Here is a 21,337-nt window from a genome sequence, read left to right on the forward strand (position 1 = left end):
AACTGTTACTGCTGGAAACACCTGCATGGAGTCCTCTGTGCTTGTGTGATGGGGTAGGCAACAGGTTTAGAGGAGAAAATCACAGACAGGTATAAAAACACTTTATTGAAAGTATAACTTAAAGACTTCATTAGAAAATAGAGCAGCCTCTGTACACTGCTGCTTTAAAAGTCCACGTACGTTGATTTCAGTACAAAAATAATGCTCTCTTGTTGGGAGGAACAGGAATGTGGAGAGGCCAAAGTGAGAAGCTCTTGACCCAAACAGATTTCAGCAGCAGTGAGGAGGTGGCAGGGAAAGAGCAGAGATGACAAAGGAGGTACAATCTCAGCTTCACCAGGTATTCTGCTAGGAAGGACTGCAGGACTGGAAGTCTCTGCTGTGCTGAGGGATCTGCACTCCCATTCCCTTCTGTCTTGCAAATTAAATCTGTGATGGGTTTTTAAACTGCTTCAGTGGCTCAGTTGCAAAGTTAATAGCAAAGCAGTTAAACTGCAGTGAGTACTGGACTAAAGATAATATTCCCATGTCTTTGTGGTGGGAAAAAGCTGTGATATTGCTGCACTGGAAAGGTGATAGGCTGGAGTGCTGCAGGGAGTGCTGTGTCAGAAGCAAAGGTAATGGAAGGTAATGGCACTTTGTAACTCGGTGACTTGGTTTTTCTCAGTGAAACACGATGGGGAGGGACCAGAGCTCTGCTGAAGGTGGCCCAATAGGGAAGCTGGGAGTGCTCTCCCTGTCTCCAGCCAGCGCCACTCTCAGTTGCTCCTTGTAAACTCCCAGCTCAGTGGGGTTAGCTGGAAATAACCCCGGATCTTGCCAGCGACAGCATCCGGTCTGGGCTGTGTCTGGGGCTGCTGCAGACACGGCTGGCGCCTGTCAGGGCTTCCCCTGTCAGCTGCTATTCCTGACACCACCACCGATGCACCCAGCAGCTGCTAGCTGGGACAGGGGAGTTAATCAAGGCAGAGAACCTCAGCAAATTAGCTAGATTTGGTTTCTTTGGTGGTCATAGCCAAAGTGAACATAAAAATTGCCCCTCAACAGCTTTTGGGGCTGTTTCCTTTCCCCTTCACCAGCACTGTGATGCTGCCTCTCAGGGTGCCAGGCCACTTCCACAGTGTGAGTGAGCAGCTGTGATGGAGAAACCAGCTCTCTCTAATGGAGAATCCTTCAGCAGTTCTTGCTGAACTGGGGGATTTAAGATGAATTCCACTTGGACAAGGAGGGAGCAGGGCAGTGCATGGAGCTGGCTCCATCCATGAGTAACTTGATTTCCAGCTGGTGATTGAGTGCTTGTGGTCAGGATCTGGTAACTCATCAATCATCCACTGCTACAGCAGGGTTGTGCTGTAGTCCTTGGGGTACAACTTCTGAAGGAAAACACATGTCTGGCTCTTGGCAGCTTCACTCCCATCATCACTAAAATGCAAGCGAAGGCTGCAATTTCAGTAAATGGATGGCTTTATTGGACAGGCTTTGTGGGTAAAAACATCGGTGTAAAATCTAGCTGGCCTTGTTTTAATTTGTGTTTTTTAATAGTGTGTGCTTGTTATAATGTTTACAGAGGGATTCTATTTGTTGGAGAACTAGGAGTCCCATGGGCTCTGAGCTAGTCCCTGGCTCTGGTTTCTTTCTCTTTCAGACACACACACAACACTGTGCCCATAGGGCAATCAGGCTCAGGAGCTTTCAGAAAATCGAATTTTGGAGGGTTCTGGGAATTTGACCCTGCATATTTGAAGAACTTTGGGGGTTTTCTGGGTTTTAGGTTTTATTTTCATAAATGTTTGATTCTCTTGGCCATTTTGAGCAGGGCAAGGCTATGGATTAACTGCAAAAGACCTTTTGCATCCAGTTGCAAAATCCAGGACCATTTGCATTCAGGTCTCTTCTCCAAAAGTTTTCTCTTTCTGGGATGGTTCTTAGAGTCCTACCATGCCCTCTGGTTGGTCTGAAGGGAACATTAGAGACAACAGGCTGTGGTAAACAGGAATTTGGAGCATGGAGGATATGGGAGAATTCTGCTAATGCCTGATAATGCTGCATCACTTCTCAGCAGTCCTGGTGATTGCTTGGCCAGGCTGAGCTCAGGGCTACAAATGACATCTCCTGATCACGTATACTCTGCAATTTGAAGAAAGCTCCAAAGTTTCCAAAAGCAGCATTTCCACTGCCTTCCTGACCTGCCTTCCCAAAGGCTGATGTACCAGTGTTGAGGAGGGGGAGCTGGCACAGGCTGGCACCCATCTCACCACAGGGAGAGGCACCTCCAGGGAGCTCAGCTGAAGCCTGTTCATCCCAGGAGCAGGGAAATCACAGGCCCCCATGGGAGGCTATCTCAGAGTCACCGTGTGCAGGCTGGAGGAAGTGTTGGTGCAGTTCCCCTGAGCTTGTGGTTGGGGCAGCTTTGCACCCCCAAGGCAGAGAGCAGCAGGCAGGGCAGCACTTGTGCCATGGTGTGATTTCATCTGCCACCTTGGGGAAAAGCTGGGCTTCTTTGGATGGGAAAACAGAGGGAGAGTGTGGAATTTTGATCTCTTCCCTTTCCAAATCCATGCTCTAAGCCTGAATGCTTCAGATTTTAAATCTTGACCCTAGAGATGCTCCTTGTTCATGGCTAAAATAGTTATGTATTTCACATTGCTGAGCCCCAGCAATAGGCTTACTGGGGAACAGCCTGAAAGAAACTGAGATTCCATCAGGAATGGAAGATGCAGCTGGGCCATTTCACAGTGATCTCAGTGGGGTTTGGACCAGTTTTCCTTTCACACCTTGTATTCTCTCATTCTGAGTAACTGATGTGCTCAAGAAATATGTTCTCTGTGTATCACGTAAGTAATGAAAGGTGTAGCTCTAAACAAGGTTGGCTGACCTCTCCTTGTGTTGCCTGGGGTGACCTTCAGGCAATCACAGGCTGTGCCCATGCTCCAGGAGACATCCTGATGGGAGCAGGAATTATGGGCATATCCAAACAAAGCATGTTCTGGATCTCCTGTGGCTTTGTGGATGGTGATGGCATTTCACACTAATACCCAGCCGACTTCCCCAGCTTCCTTTTATCGGAGTAAGCAGAGATGCACTTTCCTTCCTTGGAAATTCCCTGCACAACATTCATTGCAAATTTATCTTTCTTCTCCTTATGTCCTCTTCCCAGCAGGCCAGTCCTAACCTCCTGTGGGGGGAGAGAAGAGGAAATGGAGTGAATGGGGCAGGGGCCTGAGATCTTAACACTGCCAGGTGTGAAACAGGAGGGTGTGTGTGTGGAGCCTGGTTGAGGAATTAAAGTTTAAACAAGAGGTGAGCCAGAGGCAAAATAAAGATTACCCAGGAGAGTTACAGAAGCAATCTGCTCCCCACCAAGGCCACTCACCTTGCTGAAAGAGTCCTCAAACAGGACACTGTCACCCTGGGTGTGCATGACAGGAGCTGAAATGGCCTGTTCCAAGTCATAACCAAACCACAGCTTGTTTATAATTGCCTGCAATAAAACAAATCCCACACTGCCCAACTGCACATGGAACCTGGGCTGTCCAAGCCAGGCTGCACTGAGCCAGACCCACAGTCCTGCCAGCCTGGTGTCCTGCTTTTATGGTGACCAATGAAGCTTGGACAAGTAAAAGAATAGGATGAGCATGGAATACTTCCCAGAATGCTTTCCCTGGCCTAAAGTCTCAGCCTTCAGTGACTTCTAAATTGCAAATTAACAAAAGCACCGAGGAGTCGAGATCCAAGGAGAGGTGAGTAGGGACTGACCATGGTTAGAAATCTGGGAGGGCTGAAAAACCTGGCAGCTTGCTGGGGTTTCACTTACCATGGTGGTAGCACTGATAATCCAGCCCCCCCCAGCTCCTCCAATCACCAGCATGTCTCCTGACTTGGAGATGAGGATGGAAGGCACCATTGCTGAGGGAGGCTTCTCTCCTAGAGCAGAAGCAGAGATATTATTCTTTCCATGTGGCTCTAAGCAGGGTAGGAGGAACACAGGTTCATCTACCTTGCCTTTCTTTTGTCTCCCACAGAAAAAAGCTGCTCCTTCCTCAAGATGCTCTAAACTTGCAGAAAATTTTCCTTGTACTGAAAGCCCATCTCCCAAGAAACTGGGACCTTTCTGGCACAAGCTAAACAAGCTTCTCTTGATGCATGACAGGGCATCCTCCAAGTATTCAGGACTTGCTGCAGCTCATCCAACCAGATGAGGAACCCTTAGCAGAAATCCTGCCACAGCAGCACTGGTGTCCTCTCCCAGCAGGGAGCAGGAATGGCACAGAGCCATGTCTGCACCAACAGAGCTCACAGGGCTCAGTGCAAGCCTGTACAGCTCTATACCCAGAATCAGAGATGAGCCTAAAATACCAGCAAGCTTGTCTTAGCAGTAGCTTCTCCACTTCTTCCCTCCCCTTCCCATCAGCCAGTGATCAGCTTCAGCATTTTTTTTAACCTCTGATTTCTCTGGTTAGAAACCAAAACTCCTGTGTTTCCTCCATACAAGGAGATATGTGAGTAGACACAGACACACTACACTATCCTCTTTTAGTCTGAAATAAACTTGCTCTCATCCAGATCTAGGAAAGGAAAGAGTGTAAACTTACAGGTGTAAGTTTACAGGTTGTCCCTGCCTGTGGTGGTGTTCACAGGGGTCCCAGGATGAGGGAAGAGATGAGGATCTGACTCCATGTTTCAGAAAGCTGATTTATTATTTTATTATATATATTATATTAAAATGATATATTCAAACTATACTAAAATAGAAGAAAGGATTTCATCAGAAAGCTTGAAAGCAAAGGAAAGGAAATGAAAATGATAAAATCTTGTGACTCTCAGTCCGAGCCAGATGACTGTGATTGGCCATGAATTGGAAACAACCACATGAGACCAATCCCAGATGCACCTGTTGCATTCCACAGCAGCAGATAACCACTGGTTACATTTTGGTCCTGAGACCTCTCAGCTTCTCAGGAGAAAAAATCCTAAGGAAAGGATTTTTCATAAAAGATGTCTGTTTTATGAAAAAACCATAAAACCTGCCCACTTGTACACAGCCTGTGTATCCATCCCCTGGCTCTGTGCTTTACTCTGAGGATGAGGATGCTCACCTGGTTTGATGCTTCTGTTTGCTATGCAGAAGTCAGCAAGTTCATTATTTAAAATGATCCCAGTTTGGTTAGAATACACAAAGGAGCCAAACCTGCAGGGAGGAAAGATGAAGCCTTTTAGTGCCCAGGGTTCTCCTGCTATGGATGACATTTACTGCCCATGGCACCCTGTGAGTAACTTCTGTCTCCTCCCAGCCTGCAAGTGTCCCACTGAGGGTGTCCAAAGGGAATTTGTGCTGCTGCTGGTGACAGAGATAAGTTCCCTGTTACTGGTGCCACATAAATTCAGCAAGAGCCTCAGTAAATTCTTGTATCCTCCTGAATTATGACAGCCTTTGGAGTTGATGCTCACAGATCTTGGCTGTCACATGAAAAAGGCACTCCTGAGACAGAGTAGAAATGCTCCAGAGTAGAAATCCTTTTTGATTTAGGTGAAATGTACATCTTTGAGTCTGTGGTTAGAAAAGAAAACATAGCTATGTAGCCTGACTGCAAAGCCTAGGCTCAGGGAAACTGATTCAGTGAAGGATAGAGATAAGGAAGGGGAGACAGGGGGTGATAAAGACAGACAGACAGACAGACTGCTGTGAGAGCAGGTCAACCTGACCTAGGAATTCTTTCTGATAAAGAAGAACCAGCGGCAAATGTCACGCAAAATTCGTAAAGATGAATATGTATGAATCTATTGTGAAACTGTATGCATATGTATTTGAGAGGGGGATGAAAAGGGACCTGAAGTTCCCAGAGGTACCCATGTCTTTCAAGCAGAGTCATCTCCACATGGTCCAGTGCTGTCATAAACATACCAGCTTTACAACTTCCACACAGTTGTGGAGTTTTTGGCTATCTGCACAAAACACTCCCAGCTCAGAAACTGCCTAAACCAGTGAAGCCCAGAGGTTTTGCTTTGCTGGCAGCCAGCCCTGCCAGCTGCCCTGAGAAGCTGGCCCAGGTGTGTGACTGTCCCCAGCCCAGGTTACTCACGGGTAGTTGATGGTGCTGGTGGCCGACACGGCGCTGCCGTCTGCAGCCAGCACTGAGATGTGGCTCGTGCCCAAGCTCCTGTGCTGCTCCTTGGGGAGGGGCTCCAGCAGGCTGTAGTGGCTCAGCTGGTGGTCACCACGAGCATCCATCCTCTGCCTGGCAGACTCAGCAAACTGCTCAGACAACAGGGTCTCCACAGGCACCTGCCAGCACAGCAAGGACACTGAGCTGGTCACCAAAGCACAGGACCATCTTTGGGCTCAGCAATTGGGCCCCAATAGTCAGAGCCTGGGGTGGCAGCATTCAGCCCCAGGCCACTCTCATCCCAGAAAATGGACCAAGCTCAGCACCAAGGCACCTCAACATGGGCACACCCTTTGTCAGGCAAGTGAGGGCCAGCCTACAGCTGAAGCTGCAGAGTAACAGCCTGATCCTGACCCTGCCCTGCCTTGGCCAACTCAGCTGCACTTCAGTAGCAGCTCCAAGTATTTTCTTTCCTTCCAGGCTGCAAAGAAGCAGCATGTCAGAGCATTGCTCAGTGCTGTAGCACTGTACCCACACACCATGGAGCTCACCTGAGCTTCAGAGAAGGCTGGGTCACTCATGTGGGGTCTCAGCATGTTGCCAAACTTCAGGGCCTCTGCAATGTAGTGATAGGTTTCTACCTTCTCCTCAAGTGTTGCCAGTGATGCTTTATGGAATTTATACTCTGTGGAGCAGGATGGAATAATTTTGTTAATAGACCAGAGGCAATGTTTTTCCAAGAAGTGTAAAAAAAGGAAAGGTTGAAAGGAGCCTCTTCTTCCCACCCCAGTTCTTATCAAGTTTCCCCTCTGCTTTATCAGGATGTGGATGCAGAAGGAACCAAGTACTAATTTCCACTGTGACTTCAATTTCTTTTGAAGCATTGGGAAAGCCATGCATCCTTTGGCACTTGCAGCAGCTGTGGTGATGCTGACCCACTGTACAAGTGAACCATTTCATCCTCCTGCTGCACAGCATGGTCACACTGCTGCTTTGGGCCCCATTCTGGCTCAAAAACTCCATTCTGCCCATTGCATTTTATCATTCTGGAGCAAGACTCTCTGAAAACCCCTTGCTGACCCCTTTCCATTAGGAATTTACCTTCCAATACCTTGAGGATGAACATGAGCACGGCACCTCCCATGGGTGGTCCTGGAGCAAATACTTTGGTGTGGTTGTTCAGGGTGATGTTCAGAGCTGAGGACACCTCTGCTTTGTACGTCTGAAGGTCCTCCATTGAGAGACTGGACCCTTCAACAGAGACCCAGGAGCTGCCATTAGCACAGCAACTTAGATCTGCCTGCATCAGAGCCTTGGTAAAGCTTGTGAGGAGCCATCCCTGTACGGCCCAAATTCCTCCCACCCAGCACAGCACTGCCCTCACATATCCTCATGTGCTGCCAAACCCCATCTCACCACAGGGAGAGGCACCTCCAGGGAGCTCAGCTGAAGCCTGTTCATCCCAGGAGCAGGGAAATCACAGGCCCCCATGGGAGGCTATCTCAGAGTCACCGTGTGCAGGCTGGAGGAAGTGTTGGTGCAGTTCCCCTGAGCTTGTGGTTGGGGCAGCTTTGCACCCCCAAGGCAGAGAGCAGCAGGCAGGGCAGCACTTGTGCCATGGTGTGATTTCATCTGCCACCTTGGGGAAAAGCTGGGCTTCTTTGGATGGGAAAACAGAGGGAGAGTGTGGAATTTTGATCTCTTCCCTTTCCAAATGTCACAAAGCCTAAAGGAGTCAGAGGGGCGAGTGTATGAGCACAGTGGGCAAAGGCCAGAGCAGGGGGTGGTTTCAGCCCTGCTTCTGGACCTAAGTTACAGGAATTGGGGAAAAGTGGCCTCTTCCCATGTCAGGTACCACCCCTAGTGACAAGCAAATGGCACGGGTTGGCTTTCCCCTGGTCCAGGCTCACTGTGAGCCGATGGCTGGGAGAAAGGCCAGTTTCTATGTGTATCAGGACTGACTCCCTGTAGCTGTTACTCACCAGCCTTGCTCGTGTCCTGCACCAGGGCCCTCCCTATCTCTCCCTCATAAAACGCTGCAGCTCCTTGTTCTGCCACGGCTCGCAGCGTTCGCTGCAGCGCTGGCCACCGGAAGGTCTCGCCAAGCTTCAGAAATCTGTCACCATCACACAGCAGTGGGCTGTTCAAGAAGAACATTCATCAGTTTTACAGCATGAGCTTGTTCTTGCCCAAGGCCAATGACCTTTTTTTCCTCCCAGGAGCTGATCTGGATTATGTATGCTGTGTACTTTCCAACGTCAGAGAAAGGGTCTGGAGCTGGGGGAACAGTGACCCTCATAGTTTCATTCATGGGTCTTACCACAGGCTTTTCCCTGGTTCAGAGAAGGCTGGGTGATGGAGAATTTTTGCCAGAACTGGAGAAATGACTAGTGGCTCTGAAAGAAGCTTGATGGTTGGTTCAAACAGGGCTTTCCAAGGTAGGCGGCCGTGGCGCTTGTGGGCTTCCTCATAGCCCCGGAGCTCTCCAGGCACACCAATCCAGCGGGGACCTGGGGAGCACAGCAGCACTGTCACACCCACACAGCACTGCCTTGGGGCTCCCACCTCTCTGAAAGCTCTCCAGGCACACCAATCCAGCGGGGACCTGGGGAGCACAGCAGCACTGTCACACCCACACAGCACTGCCTTGGGGCTCCCACCTCTCTGAAAGCTCTCCAGGCACACCAATCCAGCGGGGACCTGGGGAGCACAGCAGCACTGTCACACCCACACAGCACTGCCTTGGGGCTCCCACCTCTCTGAAAGCTCTCCAGGCACACCAATCCAGCAGGGACCTGAGGAGCACAGCAGCACTGTCACACCCACACAGCACTGCCTTGGGGCTCCCACCTCTCTGAAAGCTCTCCAGTTCAACTCTGAGTTGGTAGAGGCAACCAAGGCTTCTAAAAGCAGGCTGGGTTTGTTTATTGCCTATTCCTGTTCGTGTATTTCCCTGATACTGAGCAGCAGGGGTGTGGAGAGGCTGGAGCCAGGCCTGAGGTGTGCTGAAAACATAACAGGCAACAGGCAGGTGCTGCAGCAAGGGAGGTGGCAGCTGGACACTGGAGAAATGGCACTCATGGGGCCTGGGCAAACACCAGAACAAGGGAAGCAGTGAAATTCTACATCCCTGGAGAAATTAAAAAATTTCTTGACAGGACAAGACCCTGGGCAGCCTGAGCAACACTTGACATCACCCAGCTTTGAGCAGAACTCCAGCTGTCCCTTCCAACCAGAGTTGCTCCTGATCCTCTTCAGGCTCTTCCAAGGATAAGAACATCCCCAGAATCTAGAACACACCCCAAAAGACAACGTTCCAGGGAAGGAGAATGAACACAGCAAGAAATGTGGAAAGATCCAAGATGTGCTGCTAAAGCAAGAGTGCCTGAGCCCAGCAACCCAACCCCTGATGTGCCAGCGTGCTTCCCCAATCTGTGGACGTGGCAAGCACACAAGATTGATTTCTTTTTTTCCCAAAAGTTATTGATCATATTTTTCTCTGTAAGAACTTCTGGGGAATGAGATCTTTGGGAAATCCAGTCTTGAACTGCAGACTTCCTACAGAGAGAAGTTACATTGTGATTTCTCCTCATGCTGGCTCCCCATTGCCTCGCTGGTCAGGTTGCCAGTGTTAGTACCAAACAGGAATTTTTATGTTTATGGACCTATTCTTTTTATTACTTTTCCAAAAGGCAATCCAGGTAGAGGGTGTTAAACTAAACAGAACTCCAGATGAAGCCAGTGAGGTGCTCAGTTCCCCACCCTGAGCTCTGTGCACACCAGGAGGGCACACAGCTGTGTCCTTACCAATGGGGAAACCAGCACCACAGCCAGAGAGCAGGTTGTGAGGAAACACTCGTGGGGCTGTCTCACGGGCGTTGATCACCTCCACTACTCCTGGAAAGAAGAAGGAAATGAATCATGTTGTCCTCCTGAGCATCACCATTCAGTCATTGCTGCACGTGCTGCTGGCCCAGAGCTGAGCTGCTCTGGAGCCTTTTGCCAGGTGTGCCAAGTGCACCTGCAGGGTCAGGTGTCAGCACCACTTGTCCCTGACTCCTGTGCTTTAATTTAGAACAAACCAAGCAGTGCCTACCTAAAGGTACTGAAAGTACAGGGAGAAGGCCAGGGCTTGTGTCAGGCAGCAAAGGTTCCCCCCAGGGTTCATGGGCTGGGATATGGGCTGGGATATGCTGCCTCACACCTGCAGGTTCCTGCACTTCTTCTACAGATGGGACATGTCAGAGGCATAATGTGAGCCTCATGCTCCTGGGAGGGCTATTTACCACATGATGATGAGGCAAGTCCATCATGTTTGAAGCCCTCTATGTATCAGGGAGCTTGAAAGGACAAAAACAAACCCAGACCCTCCCTTGCATACACTCATATTTCAGGTCTAGTCTATCACTTTACTCCTTCTCTGCCTTGTATTTATCTCTCCCTGTCACAGTCACAGAGCCAGCTGTGCTGCAGGAGCCTGAGCTCTGTGCAGCAGCATAAATCAGGTAGCAGAGGAAGGTTGTTGTAAGGAAATAAAGTTCCATGGCTCTGCCAAAAGGAAAAAAAGAAGACAAATATAGGTGGTCTGCCAAAAGGAAAAAAGAAGAAAAACATAGGTGGTCTGCCAAATTAAGCTCTTGCATAAGATACACCCAAACAGTTCCAGATTTGTGACTCAGTGAAACTACTTGGCAGGGATTTTAAAACTATTATATTGCTACACTGCTCATTGTTGATATTACTATTAGATATATAAGCTCTGGGGGTGTTTGGAAGCCAAGACTTAGAAACTCCCCCACTGAAGCAACAAAACAAGAGTGGAGTTTAAGCCAAACACAGAAAGGCTCCCCAGCAGACACTGAGGTTTAGATTTCTGAAGTGGAAATGCATCTCCTGGGACAGGAAGTGTCACCACTGCATGGGGAGTCACAGCAGCCCTGGTGCCAGCAGTGTGAGAGCCCCAGGGCCAGCAGGCACTGCCAGAGCTGCTGGGGCACACAAACCCCTCAGGTGCCATCCCAAGGGCTCAGCTGGCACTACCAGCACAAACTCCTCCTGCCTGCTTCACTCAGCCACTCACACCTGTGTGCCTTTGGAATGCACTTTGGGATTGCTCTGGAGGGGGAAGGAGAGGCAAACTCAGCTCATTTTCGATCAAAGCTCTTTCCTCCACACACATGTTCTTGCTGTGAAATGACAATCACAGCTCCCTGTGCTGGATGCTTTGGATTAAGAGCACAAGTGTGCTTTGTGATGTAGCTTTTATATTCAAAATATTGCTCTGAGAGAACAGGCAGGATTCTGATTTGTCCACAGCAGTTGTGTGTCTGCAGAGGGACAAGGCACCATGGAGAGGCCATACCTGTGCTGGCATTATAGATGGTAAATATGACCCCACCACCCAGGCCTGAACTCTGGGGGTTCATCACTGAAGTGCAGATCAAGCCAGCAATGGCAGCATCCACAGCTGTGCCTCCACTTTTCAGGATGTTCCTGTGGTGGGAAGGGAAGAACAAAAGACACTGTTAAAATCCAGGAGTGTCAGAATGGAGGAACTGGATGAAAATGCCTCCTTGGGACCCCTGCAACCTGAGGGGAGCAGCTGCAGAAATGCAGTGGCAGCAGCAGTGTGGGGTGTGAGGGGCACCTTCCTCTGCTGGAGTGAGAAGGAACAATTAGAGGGAAAGAAAGGAGAGTCCACAGGAGGAAAGAGCAGCCAGGGCCAGACCTGTGGGAGGCTGGACTTGCTCTGGGGAAACAGTTATGGGAGAGAGAGAACTGCAGCTGCTCACAAATGCTGTGGACTGAAAGGGACAGCAAGGAGTCCCCAGACATGGAGAAGGATGCTCTGAGCACAGAAGAGGCTTTACATGTACTAGGAACCAACCAACTGATCTCTAGCTTCCCAAATGCCATTCCTAATAAAGGCTTATGCTGGTCAACTGGCCAGGAGCACTGAAATGGGAACCCTGGGTCCATGTGAAGCAAACTCCTGAGAAAACTCCTGTCAATAAGCTTCATTGTTCCCACAATGTGACTTCCTGGGTTTATTAGCACAAAAATGCCCCAGCCTGCTCCCTGCATTCCCAAAGATAAAACCAACAAAGAAACAAAAAAGACCCCCAAAACCAAAAACAAAAACAAAACAAAAAAAAACCAAACAGGAAACAAACCCTCAACTGCTTCTACCAAGGCACAGGCATTAAAGCAACATTTTGCTGCTGACAGCAGCAAGGTTCTGTTAGAGAAATGTGTCTCAAGTGTCTCAACAAATGCTTCCCTCAAGAACATCTGAAAACCATCATTTCCTTGCAGTGGAAATGGGATGGCATTTCCTGCACAGCCAGCACTGGTGTTTGCTAGGAAGGTTCCTAATTGCTTCATTGGGTCATTGCTCAGATAGGGCAAAGCCAGAGGGGAGACTGGAGTAGTTCAGTGGCTGCAGTGCAGCTGATCCCAGAGTTTGCATGGGAACACAGAGCACACACAGAGTCTGGTGTTTATTTTCCATCCATAGCATGGCTGGAATGGCTGGGACCTGCTGGCTCAGGAACAGGATGCTGCCAGCAAACAGGCTGATGTGGCTTTCTTTGTTTCCCCAAGTGCCTCAGAACCACTGCCTATAAGGAAATGACATGTGGACAAGTGGGAAGAAAAGAAATAGTAGGGAATATCAGGCTTCCTGTTTCTGCACAGCTTTTGGCCTCCTGGGAGCTCCCTGGCTGTAAAAAGCAAAAAGCAGATTTAATTGAAATTCAGTCAAGAGAGTAGAAGTATAAAAGATATATTTGCACCACTTGGAAAGAAAGATGTAGATTAAAAAAGTTCTCAAGATGTCCACATTGTACACCTTCAGTTTGTGTAAAACTTGTCTCTTAAACATTTTGACTCCCATGTGATTATTTTACTGTTCTTTCAATGATTAAATGCCTGTATCCATGAAAGCAGAAGGATGGAATTTTACATGGCTATAAAAAAGCATCTGAACATGGAGGCTGAGGCTCAGGCTCACCCATCCAGCCCCTTGCAGCGGGGGATGGACTCACCACACCAATGTCCCTGAGAGGTGTTTTTCTGAAACCCAAGCTGTTAATTGCTGTCTTGGTTTGGAAAGACAGGAGTCTGCTAAGGAAGGCAGGAGTCTCCCCTGAAATGGAGAATGTAAACCCTCCCCACCCCTCTGAATTGCTGTAAATTTTAAATTAAGGGGGCTCTCAGGCAAAAATATGGGCACAGTTCTTTAATAGGGAAGGAAAAGAAATAAAACTATAAAATAAACAATGCAGTGCACGAGAACAACACTGCCAGAGTCAGAACCCAGCCTGACACCCTGTGGGTCAGGGTGCTGGCAGCAGAACCATTGGAATTGTGGCTCAGCCCTCCTGCAGTGCCAGGGGTGGCTCTGCTGGAGCAGGGATCCTGTAGAGAAGGATGGATTCTGCCTCTGAAGATCCAGGGGAAGGAGAGGCAGCTGCTGTTCCTCTGGGCAATCCCGTGGAGAAGCCGTGCTGGTATCTCAGAACCTCTGGATTATATCCAGGTAGGAATGCTTGGCTCCTCCCTCTGGGCTCACATCTCCCAATGGGATGCTGTAGTTCTTATCAGCCATGCAGGGACATTCAATGGCTGTTATCAGCAGTGTCCCCTCCCCAGGGAGGTGTGAATGTGGTCACTCAGAGAGAGAGATAAGGGAAACTGCCCACTTGACAAAAGATAATCTGCCATACAGATAGGAATTGAAAACATCTTGTATTGCAGTCTTCAACAACTGCTGACACGAGGGCTTCCTAAAAAACTCAGTCACCTATGCAGAAGACCCAGAAACTGTTAGAAAGTTGGGAAAAATTATAAAATTTAAGGAAAAAGAAGAAAGAAGGGCTGCTACACTGACCCGAGACAGTGCCCCTGAGAGCCCCTGGAGTGTGGGCTGTGAGGGAACACATGTACAAAGCCTGGTGACAGGGAAAGGCATGGTTCTGACAGGGAAAGGCATGGTTCTGTAAGGGAAAGGCATGGTTCTGACAGGGAAAGGCATGGTTCTGTAAGGGAAAGGCATGGTTCTGTAAGGGAAAGGCATGGTTCTGTAAGGGAAAGGCATGGTTCTGACAGGGAAAGGCATGGTTCTGACAGGAAAGGCATGGTTCTGACAGGGAAAGGCATGGTTCTGACAGGGAAAGGCAAGGTTCTGACAGGGAAAGGCATGGTTCTGACAGGGAAAGGCATGGTTCTGACAGGGAAAGGCACGGTTCTGACAGGGAAAGGCATGGCTCTGACAGGGAAAGGCATGGTTCTGTAAGGGAAAGGCATGGTTCTGACAGGGAAAGGACAGGACTTTTCAGGATGTTCCTGTGGTGGGAAGGGAAGAACAAAAGACACTGTTAAAATCCAGGAGTGTCAGAATGGAGGAACTGGATGAAAATGCCTCCTTGGGACCCCTGCAACCTGAGGGGAGCAGCTGGAGAAATGCAGTGGCAGCAGTGTGGGGTGTGAGGGGCACCTTCCTCTGCTGGAGTGAGAAGGAACAATTAGAGGGAAAGAAAGGAGAGTCCACAGGAGGAAAGAGCAGCCAGGGCCAGACCTGTGGGAGGCTGGACTTGCTCTGGGCAAAGAGTTATGGGAGAGAGAGAACTGCAGCTGCTCACAAATGCTGTGGACTGAAAGGGACAGCAAGGAGTCCCAAGACATGAAGAAGGATGCTCTGAGCACAGAAGAGGCTTTCCATGTACCAGGAACCAACCAACTGATCTCTAGCTTCCCAAATGCCATTCCTAATAAAGGCTTGGTTCTGTAAGGGAAAGGCATGGTTCTGACAGGGAAAGGCATGGTTCTGACAGGAAAGGGATGGTTCTGTAAGGGAAAGGCATGGTTCTGACAGGGAAAGGCATGGTTCTGACAGGGAAAGGCATGGTTCTGTAAGGGAAAGGCATGGTTCTGACAGGGAAAGGCATGGTTCTGTAAGGGAAAGGCATGGTTCTGACAGGGAAAGGGATGGTTCTGTAAGGGAAAGGGATGGTTCTGACAGGGAAAGGCATGGTTCTGTAAGGGAAAGGCATGGTTCTGACAGGGAAAGGCATGGTTCTGACAGGGAAAGGCATGGTTCTGACAGGGAAAGCCATGGTTCTGATAGGGAAAAACACTTTGAAAAGAAGCTTGGAGATGGCATAGTGCACATTTCAGTGCAATGTATTAAGACCTTAACATGGAACATCAGGCACATTTCCCACAGCCTGAAAAGCACCATTCTCACCCAAATTCACAGCACATTCACACTGGCTTCCAGCCTTGATGCCTTTTCCTCCAGCCTCTCCAGAGACCGAAATTCAACAGGAAATACACTGAGCTGGCTCTTGGTGTGTCACATGTGACTCCCTGTGCCTGGCTCACTCATTTCCAGTCACAGACCTGCCCCGTCCATGCGAGTGATGCCTGGGGAATTTAGGGCCATTACATATAGCAAAACCACGTCCCATTACTTGGCTCCCTTCAGATGAATCTCTGCTGCAATGAGCTTGGTTATAATGCAAAGTCCTTAATCAAGTTGTGGCACCTCACCAGGTCTCCCTAGAGATACCCCAGAGTGCTGCAGCTGGCAAGATCTGATAACAGTGCTTTGTGCCATGTCCTTCCTGACAATTAGCGTTGGGGTTTAGTCATTAATGGAGTTTCTTTATGAGAAAGAGCAGAAGAGGGTGTTAACAACCAAGTCCCGTTCCAGCAGCAGCAAACAGGGATTCACCTTCCCTGGAAAGGGTGAATGATGGCACTTTGCTCACAGCAAAGTTGGGCTGTGCTGGACTGCAGACCAAGACCTCTGCTCTGCCCTAGGCTAGAGGGAGCCCTGAAGCCCCTTTAAACACACTGGAAATGCTAACATATTAAATTATATTGCCCTTTTTTTTCTGCTAAAGAAGGCTGGGGACTGGGAGAACACCCATTTTACAGCAGCTGCCTCCTCAGGATTTATGAAGAGCAAAAGCAACAACTGCTTCTGTAAAAAAGGGCCAGTTACCAAATTTAAAATGTACAAGAAGGGAAACCAAATCCTTTGGCATGTAAACATTCCTCAGAAATGTGCTGTGCCATCACTGAAAAGGATTTTTTTGCATCAGATTCTCTGGTTAGAACTGAGCTTCCCAGGGCTGCAGCCGCTTTCTGACTGTTTAAGTCTCACCATTCTCACCCTCCCCACACCCTGTCCTGTCCCCGGAGGGTGCTGATTTCAAAGCTGGTTCCCAGGGTTTATGTGAGGCTACACTGGAGAAGTGGGATCAGAGATGGCTGCTGGCCAGGCCAGGTCAGCTCGCCTTGCTGCAGTGAATCCCACCACTGGGAATGAACATTTTTCCTAAATGTGTCCCTGACCTTATGCTGGCTCTTGCTTCTGCCATTTGGGAAACAAAGGAATGCAGAGCAGTGGAAGACAGAGCTCAAACAGCACACTGGTAGGGAATGCAGAGCTTTTTTGCATGCTTGATGAAAAGAGCCTCTTCCAGGAGGGAACAAGAGTTCAGAGTTGGAGGTGAAGTTTGAGTACCTCTTACTGTCACAGGGCAATCATCTCCTGTCTCCTCAGGGCTCTTGACATGAGGAGAAATTAGTGAGGTGCACTGTGGTACCAAATCCACATCCTTGGGTAAAAACTGCCCTGATTCTCCTTTTAGCCTCCCATCCCTCTTTATCAAAGTGTTTCACTTCATTCAGGGACAAGTTTTCTCCCAGGGCAGGGTCTTAGTCTGGACCAGGCAGCTGTACAAGGCTGCTTTCAGCCCCCAGTTTCCAGCAGAACAAACACAGCAAGAGACCCAGCCTTGCTGAGCACTGAGAGCTGGGCACTGATGGCTAAGGGGAAATTTAGCTCAGGATGGTGGTGACAGGCTGAAGGCTCACTGAGATTGCTCCCTTTCTGCAAGGACCCAAAGAATTGCATAAAGATTTCAGAAATCCAGAGTACCTGAACACAATCTCCAGAGCTGGAAACACATGGGCTCTGAGGAGTTTTCCCCAGCCCACTACCCCACTCATTGAAATACAGATTCCTTCTCAGCAAGAGGTTAGTTCAGTTATTCTCAGCGAGTTCAACTGACAATTCTATTAGGAGCACACAAAGACTCCCAAATGGAAGAATCTTAAACCAACAGAGTATCATGTCATTTCACTCCTGACAACTCACAGAGCAGGTTATTTATCTTTAAAATAAACAAGATTTTTTAATTAAAGAATAAAATACTTGAGTAAGTCAGAGATTAGGTGCTGCTTTTAGATTCCAAGGCTTTAGGCACCAGACCAGTTCTCTGAGCATCCCCCGCATGGATTCCTGTGAGCTTGGGGGGGATTTGCAGGATGAAAGGGGAGGCTGTGGGGTCACAGCAGGAGAGAGGGACTGCAAGGTCAGTGAGGAAGAGCAGGGACAAGCCAGCCCTGTAGTGTGTCTGGGGACTGGCACCTAGGGCTGCTTGGCTTTGCCCTGCTCTCAGCTCATTGCTGAAGTGTGACATGAACTGCTAGTTCAGAGGTGGGGACAGCAGGGCCTAATGGCCAAGACTGCTCTCAGAAATTGGATTTTATTGCTACTGCTGTGACAAAATTCCTAAAATCTTATTCAGCAAAGATGAGGCAGGAAGCAGCTGTATGCTTGTCATCTCATGGTGCTCCCATCAGGGACCCTGAGTCCGCCTGGAGGAACCCTCACCCTGCAGAGTCACACAGGAGGTCACAGAGCAGAGTTGATGGCTCTGAAAGGCTGAGCCCCTGCCAGAGCCCCTCTGCTGTGGCATCCTCACAGTGTCACCAGTGAAAGAACATCACTTTCTCACCTGGCAGTTTGCTCTGAGAATTAATTTAGTGCTAAGAGCACTAAAGAGCATCATGTGCTAAAAGCTGAGAGCTTAAAAAGTGACATACAGGTATAACAGCACAGAAATGTCTGGGAGAAAATGAACAGGATCACATGCAGTACAGAGCATGCAATGAGCTTCCTAGAGAGAAAAATGAAGCCACCACTGTGGGCCAGTGGGACAGAGAAAGCAATAGGACAACAACAAGGAAAAGGGCAAATATAATACAAAGCTTCTGGTCCCAAGCTCTCTTGCAGAGGAACATTTTTATAAACAATTTTACTTTTATTATAATCTTTTACAAGGACATGCACAGAAGAAGCTGGGAGATCAACACAAGGGTTTGTCTCGTCCCAAGTCTAAGGACAGCATGAAATGAGCACAAAGATTTCCAAGAATGGCTGAAGGCAAAGGATAGCAGGAAAAGCAGCAGCAATCATGCAGCAGCAGGGGAGTAGAGCTGACCACCAGGCACAGGGTGAGCAGTGCAGAGCCCTGGCAAAGGAGGAGAGCAGCCATGGCTGGGAACATCCCAGAGGCTCGGCAGGGCTGGAGGAGGGAGCAGGACCTGGTGTTCAGGACCTGAAATTACCTCAGATGTGCAGGTGCACCAAGATGGGCAAAAGGAAGGGAAAATGATCTGGGGAGGTGGAGCAAGGGCAGGATTTTGTGGGGATCATTGGCAGACTATTTGTAGGAAATTTTAGTTGGTCCATCAGAGTGGAGGGACAGCACAGACCTGTCAGCAAGTGTGCTGGAGCTGCAGCTGCAGCAGTGGTGGAGGCTGGGGAAGCCTGGGGAGCTTCTTGCTGAGAGAAGGGAAGGAAACAAGAGAGAGCCCAGCAGCAGTAGCCAACGAGTCAAAGCTGCTCAGTTGTTCACTGACCAGAGATTTCCGTGCCTCTCACTTCAACATCTTCCAGCTGATTACGCACTACATCAAGTTAGAGTTTACAATAGCTGCAAAAACAAATGCAGTGGTTTTCCCCAGCAGATTCTTTGGACAATCCAATTATGTATTTTCCTCTTTTTCCATTAATAGTGATTTTAAAAATACTTCTGCTTTCTGAAGAACGTGTGGCTTCACATAAAAACCCCATCTCACTGCTTGACATACATGCAGCCACAGAATATTTTCTCCAGCTGCTCACAAATGCTGTGCCAGCACATCATTGCCAGAATCAGAGGTGGGACATGGCAAAGTGTGGTATTATGGCACCATGTCTCATTTCAGTCCCCCAGCCATGAGGCAAAGCACACAGCATCCCTGACTGGAGCATCCAGCATCACATGAAAACTTCCATCCTTCTGCTTTCATGGATACAGGCATTTAATCATTGAAAGAACAGTAAAATAATCACATGGGAGTCAAAATGTTTGAGAGACAAGTTTTACACAAACTAAAGGTGTACAATGTGGACATCTTGAGAACTTTTTTAACCTACATCTTTCTTTCCAAGTGGTGTAAATATGTCTTTTATACTTCTATTTTCTTGACTGTAGAAAATCTGCTAAATCTAAATCTGCTTTTTGCTTTTTTCTTCATGGCAGACACACTTGCTGCAGGCTTCAGTCCAGAAACAAAAGACAGACTGGTATCTCCCAAAAGGCAGGGATACCAGTCCCCCTTTTCCTGCCTATCCTTGTCTCTGTTAAAACCTGGCTGCAGCTCTCTGCAAGAAGTCCCTTATCCAACAGATCTACCACACCACAAAAAGTAAATTTCTTCCTTCCCGACTTAAAACCAGCACTATATTTGTATACTGCAAATATTTATACCTTCCAAAAGGCCAAGGGTTTGCAGATTTTTGGGACACTGCAATGACAGTAAGCATCATCCGCGGAGGCAGAGGCTCTGCCTGCTCTCCCGGCTGGAGCGGCACCGGAGCGGGGCGGGGATGAATGCGGGTGCCGTCCGTGAACCCAGGAGCGGCACCGGGACAGGGATGAGTGCGGGTCCGTCCGTGAGCGGCACCGGAGCGGCACCGGGACAGGGATGAGTGCGGGTCCCGTCCGTGAACCCAGGAGCGGCACTGGGGCTGGGACCGGGGTGAGTGCGGGTCCGTCCATGAGCCCGGGAGCGGCACCGGGACCGGGATGAGTGCGGGTCCGTCCGTGAGCCCCACGCCTCGGAGCCGAGCTCCGTGCACCGACCGGCCCATGAGGGAGCCCCACGCCTCGGAGCTCCGTGCACCGACCGGCCCATGAGGGAGCCCCACACCTCGGAGCTCCGTGCACCGACCGGCCCGTGAGGGAGCCCCACGCCTCGGAGCTCCGTGCACCGACCGGCCCATGAGGGAGCCCCACACCGAGAAGCCGAGCTCCGTGCACCTACCGGCCGATGAGGGAGCATGTCTCGGTGTCGGCAGCCACGGCCCCGTGCAGGTACTGCTGGGGAGCGCACCTGGGCTGGCTCAGGATGACCACGAGCGTCACGGCCCCCGCCAGCACCGCCAGGGTCAGCAGCACCAGGCAGCAGATCTTCCCCGTGGACATGGCTGGTCCTGTGCCCCAGCAGCCGCGGGGCTCTGCGCTGGCGAGGAGGCGCCTGCCCTGCTTGGGGGAAGTGGATTTATCCCGGGCTGTGAGGGAGGTCCCGATGCACTGGGCTCTGCCCACAGCGATCACATTCTTTCGAACATTAAAAGCTGCTAAAAGGGGCTGTGCGCTGTCTTTCCTACTCTCTTTCATAAACTTTTCTTGCAGATCCACAATCCGCCTATTTTTTGTGTGTCTGTCTGATGAAAACATTTAACACATTCACTCCTGAATGTGTCCACTCTCCACGCTCAGGGGGATACCTCTTTCTGCTGGAATTTGTTTGCAGAGCATTGTCTACAGTCACCAAGCTCTTACTGTAATAAAGAAGAAATGCATTTTGTATTTCCCAGCTCTAAATTAGGTTTTAACCATTGGACAAGAGTCTAAGAAAGTTTCCAAGATCCTGCAACCAAAAGCCAAATTGGATGTACTTCATACACTGTTTGTCCCCCTACTTCAGTCATGTTTATTTGTAACCCAGGAATATCAATTAATTCTATATGATAATCAAATAACTCATTAATAGGCAATATTCAGAGAGTTTATTGTCCGGATTTTCTGAGGGACATGGCTGTGAGTTCCACAGTTGGTGCTCATGATCCATTTGTCTCAGTACTCAGTCCATTTGTTGTCAGAACCTGCTACACACTAAACTTTGCCCATTGTTTTTCTTTGCACACAAACAACTTTACTTTATTGAGGGTCACGGGTCTGCTCCCACAAAAATCAAGTGTTCAGGCATCTGGAGAAACAGATACTTGGAAACAGGAAAATCTGATACTCAAGAATTTCTTATTCATATTTCTCTTCCTTCTGTAATTCCTCAGAATTAAGGATGAAGTTAAGCCCATAAACTGC

At 49.1% G+C, this 21,337-nt stretch overlaps 1 protein-coding gene across 2 annotated transcripts; it reads right to left on the minus strand.

Annotated features, from left to right (window-relative positions):
* Positions 1-84: 84 nt before the first annotated feature.
* On the minus strand, positions 85-20,525 carry GGT5 (gamma-glutamyltransferase 5). Of its 2 annotated transcripts, XM_071445626.1 has the most exons (12): positions 20,274-20,519; positions 11,467-11,597; positions 9,912-10,001; positions 8,425-8,614; positions 8,087-8,244; positions 7,206-7,355; positions 6,656-6,789; positions 6,081-6,283; positions 5,097-5,188; positions 3,815-3,924; positions 3,374-3,481; positions 85-3,175 (listed from the first exon to the last, which is right to left on the minus strand). In XM_071445626.1, the coding sequence occupies exons 1-12, from the start codon at positions 20,432-20,434 to the stop codon at positions 3,029-3,031; spliced, it is 1,674 nt and encodes a 557-aa protein (XP_071301727.1). In that variant the 5' UTR covers positions 20,435-20,519; the 3' UTR covers positions 85-3,028. The 2 variants fall into 2 exon arrangements, with proteins under 2 accessions (XP_071301727.1, XP_071301728.1); XM_071445627.1 differs by lacking the exon at positions 3,374-3,481 and having other exon boundaries at positions 20,274-20,525.
* Positions 20,526-21,337: the final 812 nt, after the last annotated feature.

Source organism: Agelaius tricolor, unplaced genomic scaffold, assembly GCF_023055355.1.
Source record: "Agelaius tricolor isolate 1412-34295 unplaced genomic scaffold, bAgeTri1.0.p SCAF_20, whole genome shotgun sequence".
NCBI lineage: Eukaryota > Metazoa > Chordata > Aves > Passeriformes > Icteridae > Agelaius > Agelaius tricolor.

Bases quoted from the DNA above. Each gene is read 5' to 3' on its own strand.
- GGT5 (XM_071445626.1), bottom strand. From the start codon at position 20,434: ATGTCCACGGGGAAGATCTGCTGCCTGGTGCTGCTGACCCTGGCGGTG. The intron at 11,598-20,273 runs GTAGGTGCACGG...TTCCCACCACAG, and splicing joins ACATGCTCCCTCATCGGCCG to GAACATCCTGAAAAGTGGAG. The intron at 8,615-9,911 runs GTAAGGACACAG...TGTGCTCCCCAG, and splicing joins TGGTGCTGGTTTCCCCATTG to GTCCCCGCTGGATTGGTGTG.